Source organism: Grampus griseus (genome assembly GCF_964374135.1).
Source record: "Grampus griseus genome assembly, chromosome: 14".
In the NCBI taxonomy this organism is placed as follows: domain Eukaryota; kingdom Metazoa; phylum Chordata; class Mammalia; order Artiodactyla; family Delphinidae; genus Grampus; species Grampus griseus.
The window spans coordinates 64656931-64683770 of NC_139008.1; the positions used below are offsets into that span (position 1 = coordinate 64656931).

The 26840-nt window shown below is 46.3% G+C and overlaps 2 protein-coding genes across 6 annotated transcripts in view; one reads left to right on the forward strand and one right to left on the reverse strand.

Annotated features, from left to right (window-relative positions):
* Positions 1 to 2638: 2638 nt before the first annotated feature.
* On the forward strand, positions 2639 to 11023 carry TP53INP2 (tumor protein p53 inducible nuclear protein 2). 2 transcript variants are annotated; one of them, XM_082671228.1, is made up of 4 exons: positions 2639 to 2821; positions 6925 to 7099; positions 7531 to 7819; positions 8269 to 11023. In XM_082671228.1, the coding sequence occupies exons 2-4, from the start codon at positions 6976 to 6978 to the stop codon at positions 8516 to 8518; spliced, it is 663 nt and encodes a 220-aa protein (XP_082527354.1). In that variant the 5' UTR covers positions 2639 to 2821; positions 6925 to 6975; the 3' UTR covers positions 8519 to 11023. The 2 variants fall into 2 exon arrangements, with proteins under 2 accessions (XP_082527354.1, XP_082527355.1); XM_082671229.1 differs by lacking the exon at positions 2639 to 2821 and adding an exon at positions 3047 to 3100.
* A 1796-nt stretch (positions 11024 to 12819) lies between these two features.
* Positions 12820 to 26840, reverse strand: part of NCOA6 (nuclear receptor coactivator 6) — a 97205-nt gene continuing 83184 nt past the window's right edge. For 2 of the 4 annotated variants that reach the window (XM_082670247.1, XM_082670250.1), the window contains 3 exons: positions 26168 to 26204; positions 21711 to 21859; positions 12820 to 13349 (listed from right to left, as the gene is read on the reverse strand). In XM_082670247.1, the coding sequence (XP_082526373.1) occupies positions 13306 to 13349; positions 21711 to 21859; positions 26168 to 26204 (230 nt within the window). In that variant the 3' untranslated portion in view covers positions 12820 to 13305. Of the gene's footprint in view, positions 13350 to 21710; positions 21860 to 25996; positions 26047 to 26167; positions 26205 to 26840 lie in introns of those variants that run through there. The other 2 variants (XM_082670248.1, XM_082670249.1) reach the window with 2 other exon arrangements.

Below are 26840 nucleotides of genomic sequence, written 5' to 3' on the forward strand. Positions count from 1 at the left end.
TTCCCGGACCAGGGCTTGAACCCATATCCCCTGCATTGGCAGGCGGATTCTTAACCCCTGCACCACCAGGGAAGTCCCCAGCTTTTAATCGTTGAGTCTTTGATTAGAGTCTACTCTATGCCAGGCCCAGCACAGGCTGAGTGATGGGAGTATATGGACTGAGATCCTGCCTTTGGGATGCCCACCATCTACCTGGGAAAACACATACACACAATTAGTCACCATGACTTACTGTTTATTGAACAAATAAATAACTGTACTGTCCATCAAGGTAGCTCTGGACCATGGGTGAGGACAGGAAAGGCTACCTAGAGGAAGACGGGGTGAGTAGAATCTTGAAGACAGGAAAGCTCTGAATTCAGAAAGGGCTGAAGAGGGCATTCCAGGAAAGAGCTTGAGCCAAAGTGTGGTTGTGGGAGAGAGTTGAAGAGACAATGAGGAGTTTGACCTTAGCACAAGGTGTGTGTAAGTGAAGAAGGGGAATAAAGCTGGAGAGAACTGGGGCTGGATCATGGAAGGCCACAAATGCTGTATTAAGGAGCATGGTACTGTGGGAGCCACAGAAGGTTTTAGAGCAGGCAAGTGGTGTGACAAGAGAGGCATGTTAGGGATTATTTACTTTAAGTCAGCGAGAGGTCAAGAGAGGGTATGAAGTTAGCAGGAAGCAGATGTGATGGGCAGAGACTCAGGGTTGCAAAGAATGAGGATGCTTTGGGGACAACCCTCCAAGGGCCAAAACACTGCTCTACATCCCCTACACCCCGGTCAAGCCTCTGGGTATTATTTCCAGGATCCTTCTCCTAGTTGCTAGGACAGAGGAGTCCTTCTAGGGTTTGTTATTAGGCTGGGATTTTATCACCAGAGCAGAAGCTCTGGCCTAGCTCACCCCCTGCCTCCTGATGGACCAGATGGACAGCTCACAGACCCATCCCCACCATCCCTGCTCTACTAAGAAAGGACCCAGAACCTCTGGAGACTCTGAGGATGTGTATTTGTAGTCTTTCAGGCATTTCCCAGGCCACTGGGAACGCTGGGGGCCTAGAATATGGGATTGGAATAAACCTGAGGATGGAGAGTTTGAAAGAATATCTAAAAGGAAACTTGGGACTTCCCCGGTGGCTCAGTGGTTAAGAATCCGCCTGCCAATGCAGGGAACACAAGTTCGATCCCTGGTCCGGGAATATCCCACATGCTGCGGAGCAACTAAGCCCGTGCGCCACAACTACTGAGCCCGTATGCCACAGCTACTGAAGCCCATGCGCCTAGAGCCCATGCTCTGCAACAAGAGAAACCACCACAATGAGAAGCCCTCACACCGCAACAAAGAGTACGCCTTGCTCGCTGCATATAAAGCCAGAGCACAGCAGCCAAAAAAAAAAAAGGTAACTGGGTATGTTAGATTTGACAGATAAGGAAATTGAGGCCCAGAGAGGTAACATGACTTGCTTGAGGTCACACAGCAAGTTTGGGGGGAAATCAGGGCTGTGCCCAGGTCTCCTGGGGGAGGCTGAAGCACTCTGGGGTTTTGATAATCTGGTGCATGTAGAGAGTGGAGAGAGTTGGAGCCAGGAACTATGGGTTCAAATCCTGGCTCTGCCATTTACCATAGCTGTGTGACCTTGGGAAGTCACTTAGGCTCTCTGAGGCTGTTTCCTCAACTGGAAAAGGAGGATAACACCCACCTTTTGGGACTGTTGTGAAGATCAAAACACATATAAAGCAGTATAGCACAGTGCCTGGCACTCAGTAAGTGTTCAATAAATGTCAGCTACTGGTCTGGCAGCGGCAATAGTTTCTGTTGAGTGTATTATTGAATATGAATCTACATACTAACAGTGAGATTTGTCTGTTTCCGTGTGTGTAAATCCGGGCTAATAACCAGTCCCTGCCCTGTCACTTTTCTGTCCAGCCCCTGCAGCAGAATGTGTTAATAAGGTGTGTAAACGTTCCAGTGCTGAGCACTCAATGGTTATTCAGCCCAGAGCAATTCCTCTCCAAGTCCTACTCCGCAAAATTTCCTGTCAGCCTAACCAACTCTTCTATACTGCCGGGTGATCCCCTGGAACCAGAGAAAAGGGATGTCCCCCACCTCTCAAGCCTGCCCAGCTGAGGAAAAATGGCGTGGGAAAGCAGCGAACGCATACGCTGAGAAGGTGAGACAGAAAAGGGAGAGCAGGGAGAAGGGTGGTGAGGAGGAGGGAGGTGCACGAACTTGGTGTGGAGTTGAGAAAAGGGTAAAAGATTGAGGGACGTGGATATAGGATGCAGGTGGAAGGACAAGAGGGGCAGTGCGAGAGGTGAGGGCGCTGAGATAGGCGGAGGGAGCGCAGGAAGATGGGGATCTCGTAGAAAGGAGTGGGAACCCTCCTCTTTGAGAGGTCCGTGGGTCGTCCAGGGGTAGGGGGTCCAAGCTTCCTGCAGTCGCTTCTCCGGGCCGCCGCCCCTAGGATCGGAGTCGGGATCCCGGGGAGGGAGCCACTAGCCAGCGAACCGTGGAGGAGGCGGGGAGGGGGGATCCGCAACACGGGATTGGCCGCTGCTCCGCCGGTCGGTGACGCGAGGCGGGCGGGCCCCTTTGTGACATCACAATCAGCTGTTTGAACGTTCCAATTTGTGCCGTGAGCACAGCAGCGGCGGCTGCACAGACTCAAAGCCCCGCGGGCGAGCGCAGCAGCCCTGAGCGTCCGACACGTACCCCAGCCGCCTTCCCGCCCAGCCCCCGCGATGCGGCCGCGCCTGTGATCAGCCGCCGACTCCGGGACGCCCCGCCTCACAACTACCTCAGCGCCACCTCCGCCTGCCGCACCGCCCCAGTCCCCAGGTGAGTTCCGACCCGCTTTGGCCAGGGGGCTCCCGGAGTCTGGGGACACACCCCGCGCCCCCAGCTCCCGGGTCTTTGTCTGTCTCCGCCGGCGGCCTCCGGGGCTGCATTCCCGTCTCCGGATTGGCTGCCGCAAGCCCGGTAGACCATGACGTCTCTCGATTTGCATATGACATTGAGACGTCACCAAGGCCGGCACCGCCCCTCTCCCCGCCTCTCGGCTCAGGTCGCTTGTCCTCCGGTGACCCGTTGGGCGCTGGGTCGGGGCTGCGCCTATGGGTGAGTGACGCTGAAAGGCAGCGGGACCAGAGGGTCCTCCAGTTTCCTGGGCTAATCCAGGAGCTGGGGTCAAGCCTCTGATCCCCTACTTTCTTCTTGCGACTTGAGAGAGGTTCCGAAGGCGCTACTGGGTCTAGGTTGGGGGGAGGGGGTTGTCAGGAGTTCAGGGGCCCCTGAAGCTTCGGCTCCAGGTCACTGGGGCAGCGCCAGATGGTGATACAACCCCCTCCCTCTGGCTCCAGGTTCTGCACCCCTGGGACTAACATCATAACTTTCTCCGAATCCCTGACATGTGAGAAGCGCCTTAGCTGACGTCATTCCCAGCCCCCAAACGAGGGGTCTTAGACCCCATTTCATGGAAGGGAAACTGAGGCGCTGAGAGGGGAAATAGCTTACTCGAAGTCATGCAACCAGTTAGAGTCATGCCTACCTAGTGAGTAGCAGATGCATTAGCCATGGGCACATAGCTAGTAGGAGCTCATTACAAGTAACAAGTTACACATCCTCCTTCCACTGAAGACTCTACCTTGGGCTAAGCACCATTTAAATTTGATAGAGCTCCTAGGTTTCCTCACTCCTGGATCTTTTCCCAGGAGGTCTCTGGAGATTGGGTCCCCTTTTGAGGCCCTGACACTCACTCTGTTCTTTGGAGTTGCCAAGCCCAATAAAATCACTGCCTCCTAGCTGTTCTGACCACAGAAATTGTGAGGCAATGCCTGCCTCAGGGTGTCTCCGATGTTGGGATGGAGTGGAGGTGAGAGTTCCCTCTGTTTGGCTCTTCTTCACCTCCCAGCCCCAGAGTTGTCAGCTAGAGAGGACTGACCTGGCCTAGTGCTAGGGACTACAAGGCTTGTGCTGCTCCTCTCTGCTCACAGAGAGGGACCAGAGAAGGAGTGGGAGAAGGAGAGCCTCCGACTTTCCAAATAGATGGGCCTACGGGCTGGACCAGCAGTCCCATCCCAGCCTAGACTTTGCTCAAGGATGGCCTGGATGGGGTAGAGGTGGCTTGGGGGCCCCAGTGTTATTCTGGGCACAGCTGCTATAGTTATTAATGGGAACGGTTCTCCCTGGAGCAGAGCTGGGAATGTAAGAACCAGGAACTGTCAGGGCTGGGAAAGAAAAATCCTGGGAGCCTCCCTTAGTGGTCATGAGAGGAGGCAGCCACTGGCTGGCTGGTGAGGTTGTCAGTTCTGGCTCTGTCACTGACTTTCTCTGTGACCTCAGGCAGGGAGCTTCCCCCACCCTAAGCCTCCCTTACCTCAATCTGTTTGTAATTTGAGGAGGCCCAGAGTAGACTCTGGTACACAGTGGGTGCTCTGGAAAATGCAGGATGAATCTTGGTGCCAGGAACCTCAGACCCTTTTATAGCTGAGAGAGGCAGTGACCTGATCAAAGTCTGACTCCTGTCTGACTTCCCCGTGTCCCCTGCATCATTATATTTTGGGGGGTTGTTTACTGAGGGCTTCCTGACTGTGTTCACTCTGGACTGAATGCTCAGTGACCTGGGGCTAGGCCTGCTCTGCCACCATCTAGCCATGTGTCTTTGGGTAGATTTATGTCCTCTGATCCTCAGCTCGCAAAATGGGCTGGGTGAATATCATGTCTCCTGAAACACCTATTAACTTCCTTTTCATTTTCTCAGTGAAGCAGTAGGTCCTTGGAAAGAGGGTGTGCCTCAACAAGGCCCCAGTCTTCCCTTCCTTCAGGAGGGGCCAAACTCTCTGGATTTTTGGTAACTGAGTCACTAACTCCCTGTGGCTACAGATGGGCTGGGATATGTGGCTTGTGCTGGGCAGGCACTGGTTGAGAGTGGCCCAACCTTTCATAATCCCGGAAGATCTACCACCAGGGAGGCCAATACCCAGGCAGCACTTTCTTCTGGAGCCCACCGTGGATCTGCAAAATGTATAAGTACTCTCAGGGCATAGAGTTTAGGTGATTCTGTGGCAAGTGTGAAAATATACCCAGGGATCGGGAGAGGTAGCAACAACCATAAGAAATACCCCAGGTGGGTTAGCAATAAGAGTAGAATGCCTCCAGGGAATGGAAGTGTGGACATGCCCCCAGGGAGTTTTATAGAAAGTGTGGAAACATCCTTAGAGGAAGGTGACAAGTGGCTGAGTAGCAAAACTAACTGTTGGCTATCTTCGGGGACATGTGGAGAGTCAAGCTCCAGGGACATCCAGGGGGCCTGGCCAGCAGCCCCTAGCCCAGGTCTAGTCCTGAGGTAGGCTTGGTGTTTACATTCCTGGAGCAGGGGGTCTCCTTCCTCATCTTCACTGAGTGAAGGACTGATTGAGGGCTTGAGTCCTGGTCAAACCCTCAGTCCTCATACTTAAGGGCTCCTGGGGTCTGATAGCTCCCTCCCTCCATCATCACCTCCCACTGACCTGCTGTCTCCCTGGGGCCAGGCAACCTGATCTTCTTCCTCCTAGCCAGGGATGCTGCCCTTGAGCAGGAGCTTGGGAATAGGGAGTAAGAGGGGGGAGGGCCTGTGGGAATAGGATCTTCATCTGACAGACACAATTGAGGCCTATGCGATCACAGGGTGAGGATGGTAGCTGTTCTGTGGGATTTCTGCTAGGGAGCACTTTTCAAGCCACACAGACTCAAGTAGTGGTTCTTAATCTCTGGGGTCAAGGACCGCTGTTTAGGAAATCATGATGAAAACCAAGGTCCTTCTTTTCAGAAAAATACACATGGACCATGGCCCCAGGCCACTAAGTTAAAAATGCCTAATCCAGACAGATACCCAGCAAAGGCAATGGAGTATAGTGATCTGGAATCTGCACGGGTTAAAATCCTCTGTGTCTTACTAGCTTTGAGATTTTGGGCCAATTATCTTACGTCTCTGAGCCTCAGTTTCTTCACCTATAAAAAAGGGATAGGGGCTTCCCTGGTGGCGCAGTGGTTGAGAGTCCGCCTGCTGATGCAGGGGACATGGGTTTGTGCCCTGGTCTGGGAAGATCCCACATGCCGCAGAGCGGCTGGGCCCGTGAGCCATGGCCGCTGAGCCTGCGCGCGTCCAGAGCCTGTGCTCCGCAATGGGAGAGGCCACAACAGTGAGAGGCCCGCGTACCACACACACACAAAAAAGGGATAATAATTATACCCACTTCCTAGAGTAATCATGGGGATTACATGAGGTAATATAGGTAAAGTGCTTAGTATAGTACTTGGCACATGAATGTTAGCTATATGATGATGATGATGACGATGATGATGGTGATGATAAATAATCACAATACTGGGCGATTTCTTCCTTGCTTGGAGAACTATTTTTACCCTTCAAGGTCCAGGCTGGATGTCCAATCCTCTGGGGAACATTCCCCGACAGAGTCTGGTCATATATATCACTCCTAGAGCATGCAACAATATTAATAATTATTAATAATAAACTAGTTGCTTAGTTTATTGAATGCTTACTCTGTGCCCAGGTGCTGTTCTGAGCACTTTGTATTTAGCTCATTTAATTCTTATGAGAGCCCAGAGAGGATACTATTATTAGCTCATTTAATTCCTTTAAGGGCTGAGAGGAGGATACTATTATCCTTGCCATTTGACAGATGAGAAAACTAAAGCACAGGTAAGTTAAATAACTTCTAAGGTCATACAGAAAACAAAAGCTTGAAGGCAGGCTGACTTACCAGAAAGGGAACACAAACACACACAAATACACACACACAGACACACACACACACAGACACACACGAGAAAGCTTTCCCACGCATCCTTGTTGTACCCTTCCGGGGGCTGGGGGAGGTATCCCCAGCCACAATGGGGAGACCAGTCTGTGGTGCCTCTGACTCCTCTCTACCTCCCAGGTTTCTGCACTGCCATAGGGCAGCCCCCTGAGGCCTCTTCACTCCCCCATCATGCTCCAGCGCCTCACCAGCCTCTTCTTCAGCTCCCCGGCGCCCCCCGAGGACCCCGACTGCCCTCGAGCCTTCGTCTCTGAGGAGGATGAAGTGGATGGCTGGCTCATTATTGACCTGGCGGGTGAGGCCCGAGTCTGGGGCCAGGACTGACTCCTGGGCCTGTGAAGTCGTCATTAGGGCAAGTGGCCAAGCAGTTGAGCAGGGAGCTGCTAAGGGGTTGGGGAGTTCCCCCGGGCCTACTGGGCAAATTGGGGCTGAGGCAGTAATATTGGAGGTGGAGGGTAACAGGGCCCCATCTCATGCAAGCTGGGGCCATCTCCTGGCGGTACAGTGTTGGAGTCCACACCTCACGCGCCCTAGGGCAGCAGGTCGAGACTGTGGATGCCCATTGGGTATGGTGGGCGGGGCTGCGTGTCGGACTAACGATGCCCTTTCTCTCCCTGCCCCATTGTGTCCGGTGTGTGTGTGTGTGTGTGTGTGTGTGTGTGTGTGTGTGTGTCCCTCCCTGCTGCGCCCCCTCCTCCGCATGGCTCCCCCTCCCGCGCCACGTAGACAGCTTCACAGCTCCACCCAGCCCCGGGGCCGCCCCGGCCCCTGCGGGCCGCCCTCCGCCCGCACCCTCCTTGATGGATGAGAGCTGGTTTGTTACCCCTCCGGCCTGTTTTACTGCAGAAGGGCCTGGGCTCGGGCCTGCCCGCCTCCAGAGCAGCCCCCTGGAGGACCTCCTCATCGAGCACCCCAGCATGTCCGTTTACGTGACCGGCAGCACCATAGTGCTGGAGCCGGGACCTCCTTCCCCGCACCCTGACGCCGCCCTGCCAGACGGAGACCTTAGCGACGGGTGAGCCGGCCGGGGGCGGAGCCTGGAGGCCTAGAGAAGCTTGTCTTGGAGGTTAGGGTCCCCGCTGCAGGAGCGAGCCCAGGAGACCCCCTGGCAGTGCCGGGGCGGGGCCTTTAGAGGCGGGTCTTCGAGGCAAAGGGCGGGGCCCATGGGCCGGAATGAAGCTAGGCCTGAAGGTAAAGGGGCGGGGCTTTGAGATAGGGAGAGGCGTGGCTTCGTGGCTAGGGCGGGGCTTGAGAGAGAGCTTCGAGGCTTGGGATCGCTGAGACGGTAGGCATCTCCAGGTTGGCTTGGAGGAATGGTTGGTACCCACAAGAAGGGCATTGTGCGCCCCGCTAGGAACAGAGACCAAATCGTGCGAGGGTGCGGGGACAGGGTGGGAAGTGCCAGCGCTCTCCTCCGTCCCCCACGACTTGTCTAGCCCTGACTGCCTCGCTCTGTCCCCTCAGGGAGTTGGCGCCTGCTCGCCGTGAACCCCGGGCCCTGCACCACGCCGCCCCTCTGCCGGCGCGGGCCACACTGCTGGAGAAGGCGGGCCAGGCGCGGCGCCTGCAGCGGGCCCGGCAGCGGGCCGAGCGCCACGCTCTGAGCGCCAAGGTGGTGCAACGGCAGAACCGCGCCCGCGAGAGCCGTCCGCGCCGGCCCAAGCACCAGGGCAGCTTTGTCTACCAGCCGTGCCAGCGCCAGTTCAACTACTGAGCTTCCGCCGGCCGTGCCGCAAATCCCTCGCTGACTCCCGACCCTTATCCAGCCCCTCCGCCGCAGCCAGTGTGCTGCTTGAGGGGCGCCTGCAGCCCACTTCGGGCTGGACACCACAACCTCCCTTCTTAAGTGTGTGAGGTGGGGGTGATAGCCTCACTCTCTCTCTCTCTCTCCTACTCCTTCTATTTCCCTATCTCTGATCCTCTAATCTGCCTCTGAACCTCCCCCTCTCCCTTCACCCTCCCACCTTCTGGCCCCTTCTGGCATCTAATGCTCCATCTCCCCCACCGCCGACACTCCGTCGGTTCCCATCCTGATCTTTGCCCTGACATTCTCCATCCCTGCCCTCCGGTCCTCTACTCTGGCCCACTCCTATTTCTGAGAGTGTCTTCTTCCAGTTTCATTTCTGGCTCATTCCCTACCTTCAGCTCCCACTTTACAAGCCTCAGTCTATCTAATGTTTGGCACTGCATTCACTCCTGCTCCCTTATTACTCATTCCCAGTAATTCTCCCACTGAGACTAAAGGGTTCTGCCTTTAGTCTTCCCCTTCCCTCTCCTCTGGGGGCTGGGCTCCTTGGAGTTGCCTAGGTATGGAAAGGTAAGGTATGTGGGAAAGGACTGTGAGATGTGAGTTAGAGGGAGAAGGTGGAGGGAATCGAGGAAAAGAGGAAACCTATTGAAAATGTAGACAGGACAGACAGGTTAAGATGCTGTAGGGAGCAGGGCACAATGGGGGCTGGCATGGTGCTTACTCAGAGAGGCCAAGCCCTGCTCTCAAGCTGGAGCCCACATCACTTTTCTACAATGCCACCTCCCAAATCTCTTCCTGAAATCAACCCCTCTGCCGGGCCCTGTATCTGAAAGGCTTAGTTAGTACCTTGCTGCCCTACCCACATCAACCCAGCAGTAAAGGCTGGGCAAGGCCCTGCCATCCTAGACATCTGTTCACATGCCCCAAGGTGCTAGAACTAGCTTAGGAGAGATGCAGGCCAGAGGGATTCTAGGCAGGAGAAGGACACACCCCAGGATAAGAATGCAGAATGATGATGCTGGGGAGGACAAGCTGTGGGGTGAAGCCAACCAAGGAATGGCAGCTAGCCTTCATCTTGCCTCTGGCCTTGTATTTCATACTCTGCCAGGATGGCTAATAAACACTCCTGAGTAGGAGGCCAGGAACCCCACTGCCACAATCCCCAAATAGTCCCTGTCCAGGTTCAGGGCCTTTAGGGGAGCCTCTCTTCATTTTCTTTCCCAGGGCTCTCTTCCTTTCTAGGCTGCTGGGGGGAAATGGGTACCCTATGGTTCCCCTTCCCTTCTCCTCCAGTAAGTACCTGGAAGAGGGAACCTGAATATCTGGGTGAGACAAAGGGAACAGGGGCTTTCCCCTTCTCACAGTGGGATTGACTTTTGGGCTCAGACACCAGCAACAGCCTCTTGGGATGCCCCGAGTTGCTTCCCCTTTCCTCTTTCTGTCCTTTTCTAGTGTGTGCTCTTTCTTCCTTGAAACCTTTAAGATTTCCTATTACACACTAACACAGGTCTTTCCCTTCAATTCTAGGTTTCTAGGCCTCACAGCCAAGCTGAGGCTTACAGAAAACTCTGCAACCCCATGCGGGCAAAGGCAGCTGCCCTCCCTGGCCCTATAACCCTAGGTCTCCAGTGGGGTGTATGGATAAGGGAGGGGGTAGCCCCATGGATGCTTGGATAGGGACAGAGAAAGCCCTGTTGGGGTCTCCTATCCAAGGGAATAAGCCAAATTTACAGTAAGAGCAGATCAAATTCCCCATGCTGATCCACTAGGGCCCTAGTAGTTGACAACCTTGCTCCTCTCTCCAAGGTTCTCCTTCAGTTACGACCTAGTCCCTTTTATTCTTCCAGCTACTCCTTGGTTACTTCACAGCCAGCTTAGGGTCTTCAGCACTTCCAAGAGCTGAAACTCCCTCCAACTCTTCTTGCCTACTCCTTTGCTGCCAGCTGGAGCCTAGGCTCAGTTCTGGGCAGTGCTCACGATCCTTCTGTGGGGGAAAAGTGAGTTATAGGGCATTTGGCTCAAATTTCAAAAGGCCCCTACCGTACCCGTATTTCTGGAGGCTCCTGTAGTTCTAGAACCCTCCAACATCATCACCTGGCTGGTTGCAAGGCTCATGTTTTTGTACTTTCCTATAGATTCTGTAGCATTTGAGTGTGACAATATTTTAATTGTGTATAGATTTCTAAGAGCCAACACTAGTTTGGTCTCCTGCTAGTCTGACTCCTGAAGCAGCAGAACTCGTCATACTGTATTGACTGTGTATGTGCCTTTCACCTTGAGCATGCTTCAGGATTTTTTTTTAAACCACAGAACTTGAATACATGAGGGAACCAGAATTCACAAAGTCCTATGCAACCTTAGACAGGAGGAGGTTAGAGAGTCTGTCTTTACTGATGTTTCAGAGACCCTGTAGAAGTTTGTTCCAGACTGCATTACTTAACGTCAAGACTACCAGCGCTTTGCCAAAACTGAGTATGTGAGAGGGACCCCTATTTCTAGAGTGAGTCCCAATTACATCAAAGGACAACTTCCAGTGATTCTCCAATACATCTCTCTTCAAACTGGGTGTCATTTCCAGCCTTTGCAGTCTGGCCCCATCAGGGTCCCATCTGTGTATGAATGCGGTTTGCTGCTGTTTTGGAGTATGCTTGCTCCCCGGCCCCCACCTGGAACCTTGAGTTTGCTCTGACCCATAATGTTAGGTGCGTTGAGGACCCCACCAGAGCTCTTGGATGACTCCTCAGATCCATGTGGCTTTATGTGAGGGGACTGAAGGCAGACATAACATGGCCCCTTATATCTTCCCTCTTGCCCTGCTGCCTAGTTCCAAATGGAACCAGTAAGATGAGTGCGTCCCTCTTGGGTGTTTTGTGTTGAGACTGGCTGAAAAGAGGAGACTCTGGTTGACCATGTTATGACATGTTGACAGACTCAAGGACACAACCGCCTCAGCCTGCTCACGTGGCATGCCTGTGTATGTGTGTAACAGGATTCTGATTGTTAGACTGTAATGTTATTCCTCTATGGGAGAAAAAGTTAATATAAAGAAAAACAAATAAAAATCTATTTAAAGCACATTATGCTTTCTTCCTGAGTACAGCTAAAGTAGGAGAAGCACTTTGCAATCTCAAACACAGTATTGGCTTAGGGTGTTGTTAGGCTGGCTTTGGTTCTGGTTGTGCGTGTGTCATACAGGGAAGGAAGAGGGTAGATAAGCTTGCTGGTAACAGAGCCAGACAATGGGGGGTGACTCAGAAATAACTACTTTTAGAGAATCCTTATAATGCAAGACACATTTAAAAAAAGGAAAATAAGAGCATGAGAATCATCAATTCAACCTTTTGGTCTCAGGCACTGGGTTATGGAGCCCCTGAAGGGGAAGGGATGGAGTATATGTCTAGCTGTAGGAGACACGGCAGAAGGCTGGGGCCCAGACCAAGATAAAGACAGGACCCCAAGCACTAAAGTCCCCTGAATGTTGGGGGTAGGGTAGGGGCAGAAGCAGCTGGTTTGGAGACCCCAATTTTTTTTTTTTTTGAGACCACAATTTTTAAGGTAAGAACAGAGCCAGGAAAGGGAAAAACCTAGGCACACTGATGAGTCACCCCAGGCCTGATGCAGATGAGAAACAGGGCAGCCAAAGAGTGGAACATAGTGGATATCTCTGAAGTACATAATGCAAAATGACAACTTTTATTTGGGAGCTGCTCCATTTAACCACGGACATGGACTGAAGTTAGAAACCTGACCTAAACTGGGCTAGATTCTTGATGCTGTTACAAAAAATCTTGCTGGTCAGTCTGGGCTTATCTCTTGAATGGAGGAGGTATAAACATAGTAGTTTTGGAGCAATCCATCATGTGCATGGAGAAGCAGATGAATGAGGTAGAGAAGAGTGCCATCTGGTTTGCTGACGGCTTCCTGTCTCCAGAAAATCCTGGGTGACCTTTGATCCTCTCTAAGTTGATTCTGTCATTTTGCAACCAAAAGAAATCTGATCAATATCAAAGTGCCTGGTATAGTGCTGAAAAGAGCTAGTTTCTTCAAAGCCAAGAGAATGAGTTGAGTGAATAAGTAGGTACATTTTCCACAACTTGCCAGGTGGGCAACTCAAGTGTAATGAGGACATGATGGGATTCTAATTCACAAAGAAGGCTGTTCCTATTCATTTATGGTCCAAAGAAAGAGCTTGCTTACCCAATAATCCCTTACCAATAACATACGTTTATGTTCTAGGACAAAGACATTTATTTAACACATTCAGTATTTCACATTGTACAAACCCTTAGATTCTCTTTATTCACTGGTCCATTTCTACAACAAATACATCCAAAACACTATATAATAAAATTATTTACAACATTTCCAAATGAGAAGATTCCTTTTGCCCCACTACTGCTATTCACACACAGTACTTCCACAGCACAATACATCATTAGAAGATCTAAAAATGCTCACCCTGTACTCTAGGCTGCTTAGGAAATGTGAAAACTATTAACATAATCACATTAGCTCCTCTCAATACATGGCAACATTTTAGAAACCTTCAACTTCATCTTGCAACACCAAAAGGGTTCAACAACTCTGCTTTCCCCATTGCACTTTATGAAACAGGTTGCAGGGACCAGGAAAAGGACCACATTATTAAAATAACTAACTGTACAGAAATGGATTTTAAAAAGTCACAGCTCAAAATCGCTTTTTGTAAAATTCACACACATTTACAAATATCAAGTCGTCATTCAGCTTGTTTACTTGGATTTTCTTCGCTTGGATTGCACCGCACTGGTTATGTCTGTGGGGAGAAAGGAAGGACATATTCAGCTGAGGCATTTCTTTATAGCAGTGCCTTTTAGACAGTCCACAGGAACCAGGGCTGACCTAAGTGGAGCCCTACTGGACTCTGAATCAGTCTAAGGTCCTCAAAAGGGGAACTCAGTGTGAAGAGGGTCTCAGACTTCTCGGCCCTGTAAACTAGGGCCTGGCGATTGGGGAAATGTTATACAGGTAGTGGAAGGTGAAGCAAACATACATGAAAAAGGTGCCAGGATGGGGAGAGCTGCTTTAGCTGGGCAATTAACCCCACAATCTCCATCACCTGTTTCCATCACCCAATGAAATGATGGATAGACTGACAGTGCTTTTGGTGAGAAATCAATAAGTGATGTTACAAGCAAGTAAGTGAATTGTGCCACAAAAAAAACCCAGCCTCTGGAGCCAAGCCATTGTTTTGCAGTGAGGAACTCTTTTTGCCACGCCATAGTCAAAGTCTCTAAATAACATGACTATGACCGTTGGTCAGCAAGTGTCTACCATGGCCTAGCCAGGTATTATCAAGGCTGTGGATATACCTGTGTATGTATGGAAGGCATGGAAGCAATTCAGAGCAAGTCACAGCCTGCTCTGAGCCCAGGTGAGCCTGAAGGCTTCATGGAAGAGGTGGGAACTGAGTGGTTTATATCAGTGACAGGGTAACAGTGACATAAAAGGGAAGGAGTGTGTTTTAATTCTTTTAATTCCTCTTGTATTATTCATGCCTTAAACTCAAACTCAAAATATAAACTCTCTCAAAAACTTTTTCAACACAGAAGGCTTCTACAGCAAAGTACAATGAATAGCCTGAAGCTCTCCAACTGTAAGCATTTCTTTAAAATCTCATATTGATCTTAAAAATTCACCCTCATTCTTCATGCTGCTCCATAATAGACATTTTGGATTTAAAACGAAAAAAAAGTTTTAGAATTACTTCCTATCAAGGACAAAAAAATGTTTTCTATTTAACACATTAATGTGTAAGATGAATCCAACTTATCCGTTTCTAGAAACCAGGCTGAACTCTCTGATGCTGCATGTTAGGTTCAGTATTCTAAGTAATTTTTCTTCTCTCTTTTGTATTGTATCATATTTTGAGAACCCAGACTCAAAATGTAGAGCAAAAAGCAAAAATTTTGTCACTCTGTTAGCTAAGAAGTGAAACCTAGATGACTTTCCAAGAGGTGGCCTGTACCATGTTTTTAGGCTTCTATAGGTGGAAATTTCAATATATACCTCTTACTGGGAGATTATGATGCTTGTGCCAGGTGGTAGAATCAGTTTCTCTGATTTACTCATTAGTCTTTTGCTAATCAGAGGACAGTAAATCTGACAGGATGTTGACAATGGTGTTATTTTAATTCCATGTAAATAAACAGAGTCTCACATAGCGCACAACTCCCCATAATCAGCCCTTTATGTCCAACTCTCAAGCTTCATTTCCACTGTAGCAAATTTGTCATTTGCAGCAAAAACATACAGGGTTTTGTCTTGACTGAGTGTTCATCCTTAGAAAAATGTCTGTTAATTAGGTCAACTTTGGGAGCTTCTCCTTGGTTGTGATATGAACGATCAAGTGGTGTGTCTGAGAAACACATGTGTGGCTGGGAAAAGTGGTTAGGAGTGGGGGAATAAACCACCTCAGGCTCCCCCCTCCATTCCTTCCTTGCTTGTTCCCATCTGTCACTGCTCTAAAGCACCCAATCATCTGGCAGGCTGCCTCTGCTTCTGAGGATGAATCAATGAGTGAGGCCATGAGTAAACAAGCGATCTGTGCTAGAAACTGGGGAAAAAAAAAAAAAAAAAAGTCTTTTAGATACTAGAGTGAGCGGTGGCAGTGGTGGTGTAGGGTGGTGTAGTGGTGGTGTAGCGTGGAGCTTTACCTTCTAAGGATTTTTATAAATTGACCTTGACCTTGCTCACTTCATTACGCTTTTTACTGTTCTCCTTCTAGCCAAGATTTCTATTTAATTGTAAAAACATTCTGGAAATTTCCTTTCAAAATCTGTATGGCTGGTTTCTAAATGATGCTACAAGAGTGCAGTTTCAGGTAGTTACTGTTTAGGGATTTCTCCCATAAGATGTATCTAATTATGCTTATTCTATAATAATAACACTTACATTTTAAGTATATCTGTATACTCTGTTTTTTTTAGGTTGTTGCTTCTCAAGTCTCTAGCTGTGGACAGGACAGAGCTATCACCCCACTTTGCTGTCAGAGGCATCTTAGGGCACCCCAGGGACACCCACAGCTGCTGCTGATTACAGGTTGCTCTGAACCTCCCTCTTATTAGCATATTTTCCCAGGTTTCAAACTTGTACATTGAACTTCATGTTTTTAACTACTGATCCTTACTCCCAGTTGAAAATATAACATCAAACTACTATAAACAGAAGACTAAAGAATATCAAGGGAAACTAGAAAAATCATTTCTGTGTTAACAGGGAACTCATCATATCAGGAAGCAGTACTCATTTGCTTATTTATAAACAACACATCTGATCAAGTGCAATTTTAAAAAGAAGTTCACTGATTTGTGGGAGCCAATTTTTGTGTCTGTAATTAAAAGTGGCAGGGCAGTGGGGGTCAGTGGGGAGAACCAAACCAACCAAAAACAAAACAACAGATTAGAGAGTGACCTATCAACCAAGTGGGCCTCCCTGGACTTGCCCAGAAATCATCCATCCCACTTGCTCCAATCTGGTAGTCTAGTAGGCCTTGGCTAGCATGATATAAACAAACTCCGTTCTCAGAGCAGGAGAATGATTAATGTTACTGGTTCTCAACAATACAAAAAGTACCAATACTTCTCATTTTAAACTGCTCATAATATTTCTCAGCTTTCTCATGAAAAACGCAGACTGTTTCTGATTGTTTGTGCATACATGACCAAAATCTTAAGAGTACGAAAAGGCAAAACCCTCTTTTCCCTTCAAAACTTTAAGTACTGATGCTGCAGGAAGATGTTTCAGGTACCCAACACTATATATGTCTACAAGTTCGAGACACATACATTTCATTTATTTATCTATTTATTTATTTATTTATTGGCTGCACTGGGTCTTCATTGCTGCAAGCGGGTTTTCTCTAGTTGTGGTGAGCGGGGGCTACTCTTTGTTGCAGTGCATGGGTTTCTCATTGCGGTGGCTTCTCTTGTTGTGGAGCATGGGCTCTAGGCACGCGGGTTTCAGTAGTTGCGGCACGTGGGCTCAGTAGTTGCGACACGCGGGCTCAGTAGTTGTGGCGCATGGGCTCTAGGGCACGTGGGCTTCAGTAGTTGTGGCTCGCAGGCTCTAGAGCGCAGGCTCAGTAGTTGTGGTGCACAGGCTTAGTTGTTCTATAGTATGTGGGATCTTCCCGGACCAGTGATCAAACCCCATGTGCCCTGCATTGGCAGGCAGATTCTTAACCACTGCGCCACCAGGGAAGTCCTGAGACACATACATTTTAGAAGCCAGCTTGATATTTTATGACACTCCCTGGGTATGGGTTCAAATACAATCACAGGAAATTATTTTATGACTTTGGTTCATTTTTGGATACAACACAGAAGGCCAAATAATATGCATATTAATTCTTTAATTTGGATCCAAGAGCTCTAACACTTAAAAATCAAGAGCTACAGCATTCATTTCTGATTTTAAAAGTAACTTACCCTAGAACAGTTAAAGACTGATAGACTGAGGGCTTGAGGCTGATGTGGAGATCTAGATATGACTGTGATTTCTGGGGTCTGGCCAGAACCCTGACATCCTCTAGGAGACACTTACCCAGAATCCCTCCATGTAATATCACAAAGCCTGAGAGTCATTATGGCCTCTTCTAAGCCAGTTGCTAAGTCTCAAAGCATGGATGGGGCAGGCATTCCAACATGACTACCATCGCCTTGGGACAATGTCCAGTTTATGTGTACGGCCTATACACCCCACCCCCCTTCTAAAACAGGTTCCAGCTTTCCATCTTTTCTTGGCTGGCAGTTATCTACAGAGTGGCTCTAATTTGGGCATCTCTTAACTGTCCCAGCTGCTAGATTAATTCTTTCTGGTGCACTGTAAATGACACCTTTAGTATCCTGAGGCTCTGGGCTCAAGTCAGATTCCCCAAAAGCTGGTGTATGACATCTCTAAAGGTCAGCACTTTTCCCCCTGCTTTAAAGATAACTACATACCATATTCTAAAGCCTAGAAGACCCTGATCCTTTAGGAAAAAGAATACATAGAATTGAGGGGAAGCAGATTTTCTCATAGAACTCCAGGAATCTTCCATTTTATGCTTCCTTCCAAACAGGTTTTTGCTTAGGAGATGATTCCCAGGGAGGGAGAAGAAAGTTGTTGGTTCCACTTCTACATCCAAAGTGGGGATACCTAAAGAGGACCCTGGCTGTGGTGTACATGGTATGTCTGGAGAGGAAAGAAGGCCCCTCCCATCCTCTCCCCTCTCTGGCAGGCTGAGGCAAGGTGACTTCTACATCTCTTCTTTACCTGTGCATGATCTGCAGACCTGTGGCCTCCTCCCAGGAGCTCTTGTGAGGCATTATGAAATTCCTACCCAGAAATGTGACCTATCAACAACAGCTGAGTTCTCAGGTCAGTGTCTGGTGTTGGTGCACCACAACCTGCCCTGGTCTTCAGGCTGGTATCCTAATGGTACATGACTGTTTCGTAGCAGCCCTGCTGATATCAGGCACTTGGCCAGGATGCCAGCTCTTGCCTAGCCTAAGCTACTCAAGCTCAGCTCATTTTCTGAGAGAATGATACCCTCCCTCAGACCTGGGCCTTTGCACATGCTATACCTTTTGCCTGGATAATGCTTCCTCATTCTTCAGGTCTCAGCTTAAACATCATTTTCTCCAGAAAGCCTTCACTGACTTGACAGGGGAACAAAGCATCTCGGCTATTGGGTTGGCCAAAAAGTTCCTTCGGTCTTTAAGTAAAAATAAAAGACACATTTTTCATTTTCACGAAGAACTTTATTGAACAACGTATTCACTGTTTTGTTCCACTAACTTCTGCCATTTTTCAGGCAACTTCATAATTGCATCTTCTCAAAACTTTTTATCTTTTTGAGCAAAGAACTGTTGTTCTAGGTGCCTTTTACAGTATTCCAGGGAATTGAAATTTTTTTACATTAATTTTTTTTTTTTTTTTTGCGGTACGCGGGCCTCTCACTGTTGTGGTCTCTCCCGTTGTGGAGCACAGGCTCCGGACGCGCAGGCTCAGCGGCCATGGCTCATGGGCCCAGCCGCTCTGCGGCATGTGGGATCTTCCTGGACCGGGGCACGAACCCGTGTCCCTTGCATCGGCAGGCGGACTCTCAACCGCTGCGCCACCAGGGAAGCCCGACTATGCGTTTTCTGTTGACTAATTCTGGATGCTTTTCATCAAGTGCTGCTTTCAGTTGGTCTAACTGGGAGCAGTACTTGCTGGAATTAATCGTTTGGTTTTCCAGAAGGAGCTCTTAATAGAGAACTCCCTTCCAACCCCACCATGTACACAACATCACCTTCTTTGGATGAAGACCGGCCTCTGGTGTGGTCAGTGGTGGTTCATTTCGCTTGCCCCATAGTCTCTTCCATTCCACATTATTGAACAGTATCCACTTTTCATTGTCCATCACAATTTGTTTTGAAAAACAAATCAGTAGATCAGTAGAGAATCGCATGTGGAAATATGGTCAAGAAGGGTTTTTTTTGGTCAACTTAATGTGGAACACAAAAATCAGAATGATGAACATAACCAAGTTGCTGCAAATGATTTTCAACACGTGATTTGGATATTTTGAGTATGTTGGCTATCTCCTGCGTGGTATAACGTTGATTGTTCTCAATTAACATCTCAATTTGATCGCTATCAACTTCAACTGGTCTACCTGACCGTGGAGCATCGTCCATCGAGAAATCTTCAGCATGTAACTTTGCAAACCACTTTTGACACGTTTGATCAGTCACAGTACCTTCTCCATACACTGCATGAATCTTTTTTTTTGCGTTTCAGTTGCGTTTTTACCTTTCTTGAAATAATAAAGCATAATATGCCGAAAATGTTGCTTTTTTTCTTCCATCTTCAATATTAAAATGGCTACACAAAAATTCACCAATTTGGGTAAGTTTTTTTTTTTTTTTTTTTTTTTTGCGGTATGCGGGCCTCTCACTGTTGTGGCCTCTCCCATGGCGGAGCACAGGCTCCAGATGTGCAGGTTCAGCGGCCATGGCTCATGGGCCCAGCCACTCCGTGGCATGTGGGATCTTCCCAGACCGGGGCACGAACCCATGTCCCCTGCATCCGCAGGTGGACTCTCCACCACTGCACCACCAGGGAAGCCCTTGGTAAGTTTTTTTTTAAATGCATGCTGATATGACAGCTGTCACAATAAAATCTAACAAAATTGTTTCGAATGAAGTTAAAGACAACTAAATGCTACTAGAGCCATTTTACGGACATAACTGAACAAACTTTTTGGCCAACCCAATATATGCCCCTGTAGTACCATATAACTTTGCTATCATAAATGCATATAATATTAAAGTCTTTCTGGCTAGCATACAATCGATGTGAGGAAGACAGAGACTTTTGTCTGTTTTTTCACTATTATTTACCTAGAGCCTAGCATGTAGTAAGTACTTAAATAAATAGTTGATAGATAGTTATTAATTTAATAAATACTGATTGTACTCCTCTTGTATTAGGCACCACAGTAGGCACCAGGGATACAGTGGTGAGCAAAACCAGACATCTCCTGCCCTAACAGAGTATGTATATTAATTACCTACCACATAAATAGACCTAAATTTACAACTGTGGTGTTATGAAGAAGAACATGGTGCTATGATTCCTCATAGCAGTGACAACTGAGCTAAGATAAGTAGGAAGAGTGGGAAGTTAATGAGGAGAAGAAAGGGAAGATAGACGAATACTCCCTACAGTACGTGTCACATATACCCAGGCTTGTGATGAGAGGATGGCATGTGATGAGAGGATGTTGCTAAGGGCAGTCAAATGAGGCTGGAAGAAGTTGACAGGGGCCAAACCAGATAGGACCTTGTGGTCTATGTTGATGCTTTTAGACTTTAATCCTAATTATAATGGTAAACCATTGAAGGGTTTTAAGCCAAGGTAGCAGTGAAGATGGGGAAAAGTGGATGAATTTGAATCATCTGAGATAAAACCAGCAGCTTTTTGTGATGGATGTGAAGGTGAAGGAGAGAGGTGTCAAGGAGGACATGCCTAATGGACAGATAGATGGTAGTACGGGAACAACGGCAAAGGACCTGACATCAGGGGTGAAAAATCAAAGGTCTGTTTTCAGACATGTTGAGTTTGCAGTCCTGTTAAGGATGTATGTGGAGTTGTCTAAGATCTCTCTATATATACTATATATACTATATATCTAATACATAGTGTTACATAGATAGTGTTAGAAAACAAGTTTATGAGTCATCTGTGAAAGGTTATAACTAAAGAAGGGAGGCATGAATGAGATTAGTTAGGGAAAAAATAGAAGTTGAAGAGAAAAGGTGACTCAGGATTAAAGTTTGAGTAGACCAATATCTAATGTAACGTGTACAGAGTCTGAGAAGGAACAGCCAGAGAAGTAGACAGAAAACTATTGAGAGTTCTGGGTCAGAGAAGCCAAGGGCAGAGTTCATCCAAAAAAGAGACAGCAGTCAATAGAGAAGAGAAAACTGGTTGTGTAAGATTCTCTGTAAGGTCAGAGAAGATGGGATCAAAGGCACAAGTGAAGGAATTGGCCTTGGACTTAAGGAGCGACAGTTGCTCTATTATAGTATGAGCAAAAGAGGACACTGGTAGATTTATGTCCTGGTAGTGAGAGTTGAGGGAGTTCTGTTTTCTCTTTGAAGAGGTGAGAGTCTCTGCTGAAAAACAGGACATAAAATAGGAGCCAGAGGTTTAAAAAGAGTAGAGAGTAGGAAAAAGAGTTGACCACAAAAACACAGAAAGATGGTGGGGCCATACTGAGGACCTGTCTGAAGTGGTGATCATGAATCAATCTGCCCTGTTATGTTCTTCCTGCTGTTGTACACAAGCACGCACACACACACACACACACACACACACACACACACACACACACACACACACACACACACACACACACACACACACACACACACACACACACACACACACACACACACACACGGAGAAAACACATAGTTAAATGAACTAACAAATAAAGGAAGGACCAAACAAGCAAGTAGACGTCAAAGTAACTTGAAAATTTGAGGAATAGAAGCAAAGACGAAGGGCAAAGTCCTCTGCTGCTGTGATAAGAACCCTATTCTTCTATTTGACTCAGAAATAGCCTCTGCAGCCCACAGCTAACCTTTAGTAGAGCTGGAGGCTGAAGCAGGCCGAGAGGATCGCTTACGATGTCCATTTTCCACACTTTCAGAAGCCACAGCTGGCTCTTCAGTTCGGGAGTTTCTTCGGCTTGGAGTTTTGGACTTCTCAGTTATCTCTTTGGGCTCACTGCTGACAGAGAGAAGCACAGAGTCCAAGGAGGTGAGGGAATCAAGTCACACAAAAAATAAAGATAATAGTTTCATTCACAAGGCAGGAGATTAAGAACTACATAATCATTCTGGAGAGACGATGTTCCACTCTGGGACAATAAGGTCAATTATGCTCTAATATTACTGACAATTTAAAAGTGAGTCCAGCTTGTTACATCAGTAAAAATAAAATATTTAAGTATAATGCTGGTGAGATTGTGGTAAAACACATTAAGAACTTGGAACAAAAATCATCAAACTTCCTCACCCATTTTCCTAAAAATATTTCCCTTCAAAAATTAATAGTACCTAAAAATCTAGGAAATTAACAACATACACTGGCATTTACTATGAGCCTAGTAGAGTTAGATAATGGCATATTACAAGTCACATTATAGAATATACACGAGAATATACTCACAATACACTGCTGGGTATACTACTGATTGCTCCTACCTCAATCCCCTTTTTTTAGTATGTGAAGATTAAAAAATGGTAATATCCAGTATTATTGAGGGTACAGGGACAAAAACTCCTAATGGAGTATAAATTGTGCAACCCAATGATTCTCAGTAGGGGGCAATTTAGCCTCCTAGGAACATTCAGCAATGTCTGGAGATATTTTTCATTGTCATGACTGGGAGGATATGCTACTGGCACCTTTTGGGTAGAGGCCAGGGATGACACTAAACATCCTATAATGCATAAAACGGCTCCCTGCCCCACACCCCACACAGAATTATCTCATCCAAACAGTCAATAACGCTGAGGCTGAGACACCCTGGTGTAATCCTCTGGCTCAGCAATTCCATTTTTAGGTGTCTAAGGAAACAAATCTTTTTACAGAGCTAATTACACACAAGGATGCCAAAGCATTTTATTTATATTAATGAAGATAGAAGAGCTAAATGCTTAACAGTGATAGTACATTAGTTAACTAAACCACAGCACATCCAAATGGAGTCATGAAAAAATCATGCTGCAGAAGGTTATTTAATGATGAAAACTGTTCATAATATATTATTGTGGGGGAAAAAAACAGCTACCAACATTATGAATAGTATACTCTCATTTTTATTATAATACATATTGAGTATATATTTAACCACATATGAATGAATGGGTGTGAGATATATATATGTGTATATAATACTATATATCTAATACACAGTGTTAGATCTATAAACACTATAGTATATATATATAAAACACTGGAGTGTTTTAACTATTTCTATCTGTATATACTCTGTGAAGAGGACTAGAAGAACAACTAAAATATACACAGTGAATACTGCTGAGGTGTAGGAATATTGGCTAACTGGTAATTTTCTTCTTTGTAATTCTCTGATCTGAATTTCAAGTTACCCTCAGTAAACTTTTACTACTTTCATGGTTCAAAAAACTCACGTTAAAATCATTAAAAAAAAAAGAGTTAATTAAATTTACTTGTAAGACATGGAATGGAAACAAAAGTAATGCAACAAAAACAAAACAAAAAACTGGTCACAGGGATGCCTCTTCTGGGAAGTCTTCCATGACCTTACTCCCCAAGTGGAGCTGTCTCTTTTGTCTTTTGGGTTCACCGTCTGTGTCTGGCATTCTAGAGCACCCATCAGGCTGTACAGCATGTTTTTAGGGTCTTGTGTCTTCCGATACATTGTAAGCTTCTTAACCATGGCCTGATTGTCAACTATCCCTACCTCTCCATCGTTTACTCCTGACAGAGGACCCTTTGTTAGTGGCACTATGCCTGGGAATTTGGCCACACTGTTCATTACCCTAGCTTTACATCTAACAACTGTCCCACACGAGCCAAGGCATGTCAAGGAGAGGTGAGACTGGAGCTGGGGTAGAACTGCAAGTCAGGGGGATTTACACATCTTTTTAGAGGTGGTAAGGATGGCTTTCTGGCTAGGAGCCCAGAAAATGGTCAAACCCTCTGAGGAAGAAGATTCCTAATGGAGGTTCCTCTTTCTCCTGGCAAAACAAAAGCCTCAGCAATACTGTCCTGGTGTTTATATGGTCAATGATCAGGTAACTTAGCGAACAAACACCAACAAGGTATTTTTGGTCTGATTATCTCTTCTTTCTCTAGCCACATAGTTGGTGTATACTTTGAGATATGCAAATGAATTCAAATGTAAGCCCAATCCAAATAAAACTAGACAGGTAGTAGGAATAGCAATGAATTTGGAGTCAGAAGAACAAGGATCAAGTCTTACCTATGTATTTATTGGCCACGATATTTAACTTTCTCTCTGTTTCAGATTCTTGATCTATAAATCCCCATCTTGTCTGCTGTAACACATTAAGTGTGAGAGCTCTGGAGGCAGAAGGCCTGGGTGTGAATCTCAGCTTCACCATTTACTGAATCTGTGGCTTTGGGCAATTTAGTTAACCTCTCTGAGCTTTAGGTTCCTCATCTGTAAGACAGAATTTCCTTTCCTAATAGATACCGTGAAAATTAAATGAGATAATACATCTAGGGAGCTTTTAGCCCAATATATGGCATAGAACAGCATTCAAATAAATGTTGGCTATTATAACCACCTTACAGGGTTGATACGATAATTAAATGAGAAAATGACTGTGAAGCGGTTTTACAACCCAAGTTGATATACAAGTATGATAAATTCTTTAAAATGTTATCTAGTACAGTCCTACATTAAAAAAGGAATGACTTTTGTAATACGATAATACTTCTCTCCATGGGGCTAATGAGGTTGAAGCCACAGTTGTATTTTATTTTGTTAGGTTATGTGGGGTAGCACAGTATAAAAGAAAAAGCATGGGTTCTGCGCTCAGACCCCATCTGCCATTCTTTCTCTTGAGGATCAAACAGCTATACTTAGAAGGTGTTGCAAGGACTATTATTAATGACAATGATGGCAACAGCTCCTATATATATATATATATATATATATATAAATTTTTTAACATCTTTATTGGAGTATAATTGCTTTACAATGGTGTGTTAGTTTCTGCTTTATAACAAAGTGAATCAGTTATGCATAGACATGTTCCCATATCTCTCCCCTCTTGCATCTCCCTCCCTCCCACCCTCCCTATCCCACCCCTCTAGGTGGTCACAAAGCACTGAGCTGATCTCCCTGTGCTATGCGGCTGCTTCCCACTAGCTATCTATTTTACGTTTGGTAGTGTATATATGTCCATGCCACTCTCTCACTTTGTCACAGCTTACCCTTCCCCCTCCCCATGTCCTCAAGTCCATTCTCTAGTAGGTCTGTGTCTTTATTCCCATCTTACCCCTAGGTTCTTCATGACCGTTTTTTTTTTTTTCTTAGATTCCATATATATGTGTTAGCATACGGTTATTTGTTTTTCTCTTTCTGACTTACTTCACTCTGGGTCAGACTCTAGGTCCATCCACCTCACTACAAATAACTCAATTTCATTTCTTTTTATGGCTGAGTAATATTCCATTGTATATATGTGCCACATCTTCTTTATCCATTCATCCAATGATGGACACTTAGGTTGCTTCCATCTCCTGGCTATTATAAATAGAGCTGCAATGAACATTTTGGTACATGACTCTTTTTGAATTATGGTTTTCTCAGGGTATATGCCCAGTAGTGGGACTGACAAAGGATTAATCTCCAAAATTTACAAGCAGCTCATGCAGATCAATAACAAAAAAACAAACAACCCAATCCAAAAATGGGCAGAAGACCTAAATAGACATTTCTCCAAAGAAGATATACAGATTGCCAACAAACACGTGAAAGAATGCTCAACATCACTAATCATTAGAGAAATACAGATCAAAACTACAATGAGGTATCATCTCACAATGGTCAGAATGGCCATCATCAAAAAATCTAGAGACAATAAATGCTGGAGAGGGTGTGGAGAAAAGGGAACATTCTTGCACTGCTGGTGGGAATGTAAATTGATACAGCCACTATGGAGAACAGTATGGAGGTTCTTTAAAAAACTACAAATAGAACTACCATACGACCCAACAGCTCCTATATATTGAATGCTTATTATTTACTCACTATGCTGAGTGCTGAAAATGTTATGTCATCCAATTTTCAAAACCACCACAAAAGGCAGGAACTTAGCCACCAAGTTTTGTTAAAAGAAATGTTACCTCTGAGGGGTTGGTACTCATGACAGCTCCCTACTTCAGCAGGAAAAAAACTGGTACAAAGAGTGAAGGAAAAGGACAAGGTGAGGAAAGGTTTAAAGGTTGAGAAAGATGATACCTTTCAAAGAGGCTTACGCCATATTCATGCTAAGTCTGCAGAAGTGATCATCTTACCTTTGTCCAGAGACTATGGCAGCATTTGCCTCGAGTTCTGTTAAAAATACAAAGGACAGAAATGAGATGTAGGAGCTTCTGGTATATATGTCCACAGGGAGAAGCTAAGTGTCTATGAGAATTCTGAATGCCTTGTTTAGGCTAACGGGTCTCCATGCGCAGCAGGATCCTCACCCTAACGTGGTAAACAGATAGAGTTGGCATGGACACAACTCAGTTGTCTGGAGCATAAGATACTTACTCAGTCTATTTTTATTTCTACTCCATACTGTGAAGTAATCCTGTTTGGATCAACGTAACTAAATTACATTGCCTGGTTCATATTTCATCCAGCTATAACTATTTTAGTAAAATAATCCTCTTCCTCTCACGCAGAAGAGACTGTTTTCATTCTTAGAATATCTCTTCCCTCTTGACATATTTTTTTTAAACAGTAATCTTCCAATATGTCTTAAATATCTATTAAGGATGCATTCTCCTCCAAAGGAATTCCTGAGTTTTAGAGAGCAGACTGCTTTACTCTGAGATATCACCTATACACCCCATTATGTTCCTCTCTTCCTCAACCTCTCAGCAATGCCCTCTAAAAAAGGAAAATCTCTGTCATTTGTCTAGCAGGGTTTTACTTAAATGAGCATCCTATGCGTTTACCAGGCACTTCTTTATTAGCACC

What these genes read in the sequence shown, in the direction of transcription:
- TP53INP2 (XM_082671228.1), top strand. Translation starts at nt 6,976, where the DNA reads ATGCTCCAGCGCCTCACCAGCCTCTTCTTCAGCTCCCCGGCGCCCCCC. An exon ending in GCTCATTATTGACCTGGCGG is followed by an intron (nt 7,100 to 7,530) that starts GTGAGGCCCGAG and finishes CGCGCCACGTAG; the next exon opens with ACAGCTTCACAGCTCCACCC. An exon ending in GACGGAGACCTTAGCGACGG is followed by an intron (nt 7,820 to 8,268) that starts GTGAGCCGGCCG and finishes CTGTCCCCTCAG; the next exon opens with GGAGTTGGCGCCTGCTCGCC.